The sequence below is a fragment of the Sinocyclocheilus anshuiensis genome, unplaced genomic scaffold, assembly GCF_001515605.1.
Source record: "Sinocyclocheilus anshuiensis isolate Anshui unplaced genomic scaffold, SAMN03320099.WGS_v1.1 scaffold644, whole genome shotgun sequence".
Taxonomy (NCBI): domain Eukaryota; kingdom Metazoa; phylum Chordata; class Actinopteri; order Cypriniformes; family Cyprinidae; genus Sinocyclocheilus; species Sinocyclocheilus anshuiensis.
Genome location: NW_015557092.1, coordinates 421,255 through 430,068, shown reverse-complemented (window position 1 = coordinate 430,068; position 8,814 = coordinate 421,255). Strand labels below are relative to the sequence as shown.

General features: G+C 37.1%; 1 protein-coding gene across 1 annotated transcript in view; it reads left to right on the top strand.

Annotated features, from left to right (window-relative positions):
• The first annotated feature begins 2,963 nt into the window (after window positions 1-2,963).
• The window catches only part of LOC107677340 (ubinuclein-2-like), a 25,541-nt gene continuing 19,690 nt past the window's right edge, over window positions 2,964-8,814 (top strand). The window contains exons 1-5 of the mRNA XM_016472219.1: window positions 2,964-3,497; window positions 4,435-4,551; window positions 4,757-4,858; window positions 5,273-5,404; window positions 6,986-7,083. Of these exons, the coding sequence (XP_016327705.1) occupies window positions 3,225-3,497; window positions 4,435-4,551; window positions 4,757-4,858; window positions 5,273-5,404; window positions 6,986-7,083 (722 nt within the window). The 5' untranslated portion in view covers window positions 2,964-3,224. The remainder of the gene's footprint in view (window positions 3,498-4,434; window positions 4,552-4,756; window positions 4,859-5,272; window positions 5,405-6,985; window positions 7,084-8,814) is intronic.

Genomic DNA, 8,814 nt, shown 5'->3' with positions numbered 1-8,814 from the left:
CAGGTTTCACCTGTAAACATTATTTAGTTATGTATAAAACATATATGATTTTTCACTCTAAAGCATTAACTTATGCCGGGTTCAGACTACACAATATTTTTGTCGGTCACGATAGTCACTGTGTCAGATTACACGATTTTGACTCCTAAAATCTTGTCGTGTCATGGACAAGAAACATGTCACACTACACGTTGCTTCCCGACCATTCATCGCGTGCCGTTTTTAACGACGCGCGTCATGTCATCGAGAAGGCAGAACTAGCGACTGACTTCCGAAAACAAGAGTGTAAACATTGCTGAAGCGTTTTCCGCTATAGTTCGCCAGCATTTTTCTTTCTTTGTTCTGTCGTGGTAGTCCCTAGATGACACATCATACAGGCAGGAGTACTGTTGCCACAGCTCCACGAACCTTTCCTCCATCTCATAATTCCACCTAGCAGCACCATCATCTCTCTTTCGTTTTGCCATGTTTGAAACCTGTGTATGAAAGAGCTTCTGTGCTGCTATTGGTCAACGTCACCAATGTGACAGAACTCGTTGTGGACGACGGAAAAAAAATTAAACATGCTAGACTTTCTGTCGTGAAGCATCGCAGACGCAGAATCGGTTGTCGTCCACTATGACACACTACACGTGCTGAAACGATGGAATTTTTGCGTCCTGACGCCCATTGTCGTTTACGAATCCCCACGACACCCTACGTCAAGCAAATCGTGGCAAAATCGGGCTAAAATCGTGTAGTCTGAACCGGGCATTAGTTGGTGTCACGATCACCAGCTGGAGTGCCCTGTACAACCACCAGAGAGCACTCCATCCCAGACGTCTACCTCTCCATCAATAACTCTATCTCCCAGGGGCCTTTCTATCAGGGATAAAAAATTCAATAACTTTTATATTAAGAACATTTTTCAAAGAAACAAGTATTCTTCCTAAGGCAATGGTGAAATGGAAACAGGTTTATCCCTCGCTTTTATTTCAGAATCCGTGGTCAGATATGAATAAATATGTAATTCCTATAAAGTCAAAGAAACTCATTTTAAAACAATGCATAGATATTATCCATGTAATGATTTTATCAGTACGTTTAAAGAAGGGTTCTCGCCGTTATGCTGTTTTTGTAAAGAAGAGTCGGAAACCATTTTTTATTTTTTTTTCAGTTGTAATTATACTAAACCATTTTGGTCCCAAGTTTTTTTTGTTTCTTTTTGAATTGTTTTACAAGTTTGTCACTATAACTGATGTAATTGCTCTTGTTTTTGGATTGTGATACCGGTTTACTGGAAATGGACAATATCATTAAAATTATTATTTTATTGGGGAAATATCACATACACAAAGCAAAATGTATGTTAACTGTACCAAATGGTAGACTATTTTCCATTGATTTAAAGTTTTTTTATGATTCTCTAACTTCAATACAGAACAATCGTAAAGCTGTTAAGACATCTTAACAATTAAAGAGGATACTTGATGTATTAGATATATAGTTAATCTTTGAAAAATGTGAAATTTTGGGGTTGTATTGTTTTATAGACTCATATATTTTTTTACAACCTTGTATTCCCCTATTGTTATTTCAAATAATATTAATAATAATAAAAAATTACTCTATCTCCCACAATTCTTTGCCCGGTCTGGTCTGCTGTTTGCCCCTCTGTCTTGTTTGTTGACATGGTTCCCCTTGTTAGTTCCCATGGTGTTTAATTAGCTCCTCCCCTTGTTACCTTGCTATCCTGTGTTTGTAATGTTGCATGTTGCTTTAAGATAAATTTTAGATTAAGTTTTACTATTATTTTTTTTATATATTTAAAGATCATTTATTTAAAACCATTTAGTGTAACAATTAAATTAAACCATATTTGCATTTCTTAATCAGTTAATTGTTTTCAAGTGCAAAGGTAATGTTGTTAAAGCCATAGAGTGATTTTTTTTCTTTTCAGAATTTGAATCTAAATTAAACAAATAAAAAATAATTTCATGTATATATATTGTTTCTAATATTTTTTAAACATGGCAAAATAGGTCTATAATTGTAGAGACATTGTTGATCATCTCCGTTTTTTAAAAACAGAGAAAAAATATGAACAAGTGGCTGCAATATTGAATATTCCACCTGTTTGACAAGGAATACAGATATATTATTATGACCACCTGAAGATATTTTAATTCATCAATAATATTACTAATGATTACCAAGTCAGAACCAGTTAATTCTCTGCATGCACATTTTTGCATGCAATTTTCATTGCTATAAATGGATGGTAAAGTTTCTTGTCAATCCACAAAAACATTGCATATAAAATTAGTATAGAAATATTAGTATAGAAATCAGTAAAATCAATTGGTCAAAAAAGTGAAAATCCAGTAATTTATTTTTTATAAATAATAAAAACACTTCGAAATTAATCTAACGTAATTATGATCAATGAATAAATTGCTCCAGGGAGCAGTGCAGACTTCAAGCGAATTTGAGAAAGGTTTTACTGATGTAAAATATAACTCTATAAAGCTGTACATATGTGTGATTTAATAAAAGATAATGAAACTTGTATGGTCTTGTAAGGTTTTTTTTTTTTTTTTAATAATGTTCATAGTGAAGGAAGACTTGCTCATAATATTCACTGGTTGCCACCTACTGGTGTAATTATGTAACTTACAGAAAGAGCAGGCTACATTTAAGTTTTCAATGTCAGATTACTCGATTACTTTAACAAACAGTATTGCTTGACCACTTGTCTTTTTGTCAACTGAATCAAAAGATTCGACTCACTGGGATGAATCAAACTGCTCCAATAGTGCGGTTCTGAATCTCCCGCGGTCGGCGTGCACAGAAGCGGCTCCGCCCTCTCCCGCTGGAGTATTCGGAGTTGGCGGGTCTTAGAGAGCTTTGAGACTTCTGATTGGTCGAGCTCCAGCCTCGCGCGTACTGCGCATGCTCAGTGACCCCACCGCCTCATCCTGTATTTTCTGCTAGTGAAAATGGCCGCTACAGATGCTACCGAGATTTCACACAGAGAGACAAAAATTACTCTCACACTCGACTAAATGAAACGGATGGGACGCGAACGCTGCGAGGGAGTATTATATAACGCAAAACCGAGTTCGTTTCGTCTCGAGCCGTCGCAGAAGTACTGTTTAACAGTGTAAGCGCTAATTTGAGCTCAAGCTAACAGTCAGGAGCGCCCGTGTGATCGGGCTCGAGCAGAACCGGAGAGAGTCGGTCCAATGGCGGACCCGAGAAAAGTCCCGTTCATCACGCTCGCCTCGTTCAGCAGCACACCGGCGGCGCCCGAGTCAAAGAAGCGCCGACGCGAGGACGAAGAGAATGAACCGAGCCCCGCTGTCACCGGCGGCGGGGGGCTGTTCGGTACCGGGACACCGGCATCGGACCCCTGCGAACCCAAACCCACCGTCCGCCTGAATCTGAGCCTGTCAGAACCGAGCGAGCAGAGATCCGCCGAGTTCAATTACAGCGAGCTGGTCCAGTCCAAACTGCAGGTGAGATAACGGGAAAGATCGCCTCTGGAAACGGTTGTGGCTTCGAACCCCAAGAACTTAACCTGTAGTAAATGCATTGTACGATACTTAAGATGAAACTTTTTAAAGTCCAATACTTTACGTTAACAACAGCTGTATCACAGACTGATATACGTGACAAGTGTGTGGTTTAGTGGTTATTAAATACCTGAGCTGGAAACGGAAAGGTTTTTTATGTTCGAAACACGTTTTTATTTCACTGAACCTGTCATGAATGTAGAAGTAGCATCAGTTAATTCAGTTGGTAACAGTTAGATTTGTCTTGAATGATGTTGTGGTAAAAGATCTGAGCTGGTAAAGGTTGTAAGTTCAAACACAGGTTTCTTGATGATGCTTTTCTTTACAATCTCTCCTCAGTTTTAGAATAAAAACATCAGTTAATTAGCAATACATTACTTTATATGTATTGATTAGGTGGTATTTGGCTATTGACATTAGCTTGACAGATCTGGTGTTTTTTTCTCTTTTATGTCAGTACTAAATGTAGTGGCTGCTCTGTTATTAAATGCTTTCTGGATTCCGTTTTTGGCATGTATTGTGTGTAATTTTGTGTAGATTGTTGCATTCACAAAAACAGTGTGGTAACTTTCAGGAAGTAACACTAAGTAATATTTATGCAGTTTAAATGTAATGTTTTTTTTAAATAGTTATGAATAAATAAAGTACACTGTAAAATCTATGCGAACGTTGCACTTGATTACTGAAATTTGTACATTAAACACATTGATATAAAACCATTGCAGAAATATAGGCTATATTGCACATTGATGCGCGTTATTTATATATAAGCTGAACTTTATTTGAAATGAATAAAAAAATGCACAACAGTATCTGTTCGCATTCGGGACTGTAAATGAGTTGATTGGTTCTGTCTGAATGGTTTCTTTTGCTCCTAAAGGTGAGGAAGGTTCCTCAGGGTCTCACTCCAGCTCTGGACCCCAGCGACCCGTTTGCAGATGAAGACAAAGAGCGGCAAGAAGTCAAGGCTCTCTCCAGGAAATTTGAGAGCAAATACGTACATAAGCTTATATAGTTTTATTTATTTTATTTATTATTATCTTTTATTCGTCTGTCATGCGAATGCACATCCACCTGCAACCACCTGTGTTTTTATTTACAAAGAAAACCCTTAATCCTAATCATGATATGTTAAAGAATATTATAATGTGTTTTGTAATGTGTATTGACTTTACGTTGAGGATAGTGTGTTATTATTTCAGGGAAGCACTGTTAAGAAGAAGCGACGAGACCGGGTGCAGGATCTCATCGATATCGGTTACGGCTACGATGAAACCGATCCGTTTATCGACAACTCTGAGGCCGTGAGTATGAGAGGGAGCTTCATTGATCCTCACCAAGAAATTCACTGCTGATCGTCTCCTGAAATCCTCTCAATGAACACCACATGAGAGAATAAATGAATCAATTCAGACACGGCTATAGATTTGCTTTGTGTTTGACCATCATCTCCCAAAAATGACAGAAAACAACTTTGAAATCCAGTCTGACCCATCATCCTTATGCAAATGTAAAATATCTATTAAAGTGTTTTTCTAATAAAATTTATGTCTCTAGTTATATTTCACTCTGCACAATGATGCACGTCTGCTTTTAATGTGCGATTGTGCACTGTATTTCTTTCCTATAGGAAACATAATTTGGACTACAAGATTGGACTTAGATTTTCTCCGAGTGTGTTTAAAATAGACTTCCTCGTGTCTGTTGTGTGTCTGCAGTACGACGAGCTGGTTCCCGCGTCTCTGACCACTAAACTGGGCGGTTTTTACATCAACACCGGCACGCTGCAGTTCAGAGCCGCGTCTGAATCAGAGGGAGAGGACGGAGGAAAAGACACCAACCACTTCAAGGTGATCATCTTCATCACGTGCATCCTCATCCTCACTGTTACAGCAGAGTGAGCACATGATATATGGCGCTTTTCCACTGCATGGTACGGCACGGTCTAAAGCGGTACTGAACTGCAGTGGAAACGCAAACCGTGCCGAGCCGTACCAAGCCGAGTCGTACCACGCAGTGGAAAAGCGCCAATAGAGAGCCAGAGTTATGGTTTATCACTACTAATTTATGATAGGGTTGTGCATTTAATAAAAAAATCCATTTGTAACATGATCTAGTATGATTATTAAACCACCAAATAATTTATAAACATACAGTCTTCATGCATTATTTCCACACACTGTTAGGCATGTTTCACTGAAGACTTTTTAGCTTTAATATCTAAGCAGCAGCAACTGAACTCTTTTTTTTTTTTTTTAAGCTGTAGCACCAAACATCTTCAGTATTTGGTGCGGACGTCTCACATCTTTTTTTTTGCCAGTCTGCTTTAATGCAATAATCACAAAAAAAAAAATCAACATTAATATTTAAGCCGCAGCAATTAGGGATGCATCATAAATTGTTGCAGTATCAATTATTGGCACTGTTTTATTTAACAGTATATTGGACATTATTGGATATCTATCAGCTGTTATTGGATATTTAATTGTTTCAACCCATTTTAAGATTCATCTAGCACTAATTTAATGGGATAAGCATTAATTATGGTACATTAAACCCTTTAAAGTGTGCATTTTACAATAGCTTTTACTAGTTTCTAATTGTTTTTAATGAAGTAGTTTAACCAAGTACTTTGGATTTGTAATATTGGCCTATTTATTGATTATAAGCCATAACATAAATATTTTTGGTGATTTTATTTTATTTTTTTATCATATCACAGTTCAAACTAGTTTTAGTCGTAGTAATCACAATAGGGCCTTTCGCACCGCTTTAGTTCCAGAACTAAATGTACAGTACTAAAGTACTGGGACAATTTTGCGCGAACTATTTCCCAGTACTATTTAAAGGGTTGCATTCGCACCGAGAGTGCGTACTAGGAAGTGACGTAAGCCGGTCGACAGCGATGTCATTTGTGCGCGGCGTTCAACAACAGAAACAAAGAAGAACAACATTAACAACAGGAGGATGGAGGACGCTGTGATCGGAGCTGTGTTTTTGTTGTGTCTCGCGGGTTTCACAATAATGGACATGGAAAGTCGACGTATACGTAAAGCGATTGAAAGAACGGAAAGGAGGACTAAGAATCTCCAACGACAACTGGCAGTGCTACATTTGCTACAAGTGCCTGCACTTCAGCGTCCGTCCATCTATCGCTGTTCTCCATACTTGTGAAATAAGTTGACACAATGTTTACAGTATGTCTACACAGCGTTTTAATCATGGCGGGTGAGGGTTTCCACAATTAGTTCTGGTACTATGAAAAGGTTCCCGCGGTGCAAAAGGCCCTAAAATGACTTGTTTGACCAAATCATGCAGTCCTTGTTCTTGGTCAGGAGTTTCTGTCTTGATATCCCAGGTGATTTCTGTCTGATCTCTGAGTCTGTGATGGTTCGATTGACTGAGATGATGTTCTTGGCTCTGATTGACAGAAAGATGGAGAGGAGCGGGTGATAAAGAGAAGGAAGAAGAAGCAGGACGGCGGCCTGGAGGAGAAGAAACCCAGGAAATTCAAAGTACCCAAACCAGGGTGAGTTCAGACACGCTTTTGTGTTTCACTGCACTGTTTTGAGTCAGTTTTCAAGCACTAGATGGACATCTTTGACCGCTACACTGTCTCACTGCTCTTTTAAAGATGCTCTGGCAAATTAAACCAAGTTCAACTTTTAAAAAAGCATCTCTTTTCCATTCCTCAGCTCTGAATTTCACATTTTTAAAGTGCAAAAACATGTTCTTTGTGAGCAGCCCGTTTGTGTGTTTTCATGTACTGCTGCTGATGGGACGGTTTTGGGTCTTGTACAGTATTTGAGTTTGTTCATGAATGTTTAAAGAAATTTGTAGGAACTATGTCATCAGTCTGTCTTACAATAATACATTGACATGTTTGTGAACATTTAAACATTTGTGGTTCCAAACCTGTATTAATCTTTCTGTGGGATATAAAATATATATATGATGTGATTATAAAAATGGTTTTAAGTGGTTTTAAGTTAATAATAATTAATTATTATAGTAGTTATTATGTTGTAGTGTTATATTGCTTGTGTAAAATCAAAATATGAATAGATCTATTTTAATTATTTTTATTGGTAAATAAAAATGTTAAACAAAATGACAATAAAATTACAATACTAACATTTGAGTAGGGTAAACGTACCTATTAAGCTCACCAAAATCTACATTGAGACATTTTTAGTGCACAAGATATTGGTTTCAGTACAAAAAGTTATGTTAAAATAAAAGATTAATCTCTCGCACAAAATATTTCATTTGATTTTAAATGACAAAAGAATTTCAATTAAGATAAACATAATTAAATGCAAAAAGTCTGGCTGTGCTTAATGGGTACATGTTTGTATCCTTTAAGCACACCACTGTTCCCATTAAGCTCGCATCATGTTTTATTAAACATTCTTGTTTATTTTAAACAACCTTTTTAAAGAATAATTGAGATATATTTTTTTGAATGTACAAAGTCAATCACAAAAAAACAGAACACAAAAATCAAGCAACAAGGCGTTCAATTTGATCAGCTATATATTCATAATGAAGTATCATTTAAGCACATTGCAACATCTAGACTAGTCCACGTTCAGCTAAGTAACACAAATTCAAAAATCAAATAAAACATTCCATTCATGGGAATGAACACAGAAGCTAGCCTCAGTATGAAGCCTCTTATTAAATGGATGTCAACTTATCTATAGTCTCTTAAGGCTGGAATACACTACACAATTTTACCCCGATTTTCCACTGATTTACAGTCTGGAGAAGTTCACAGTAGTTGCCAAAGGTCAGAGCCAGTCTGCAGATTTGAGTTGACAGAATCTATAGAAAATCAATTAACTTAACTTCGTGACAACCATCAGTTAATATTTAAAGTCTGTTTATGAAGTATTTACATAGACGTTCAATGTGGAAGAGCTTAAAGAGAGCACACTGAGCTTAATGGGAGTAGAAGCAATTTTTAATAAATTTCATGTAATATTTATTAAAATGACAATATTTTGCAAAATAAATAATCTAGGTCATGTATTACTGTCTTTTTACGCGTTGCGTTGCATCGCGCCGCGTAAACATAAACCATGTCTGCATTTGTGATCGGAGAAACGACAAACAAGTGCTACTCTACGCTGCACAAAACTCGCGTTTGAATTGTCAGGGGCAAATCCTTTAAATATAAAAAGCATACTTACAGTCTGTGAGTCAGAACAGCCGGCATTGTAGTCTACTCTACCAGGATCAGGAAACGGTCCTCCAT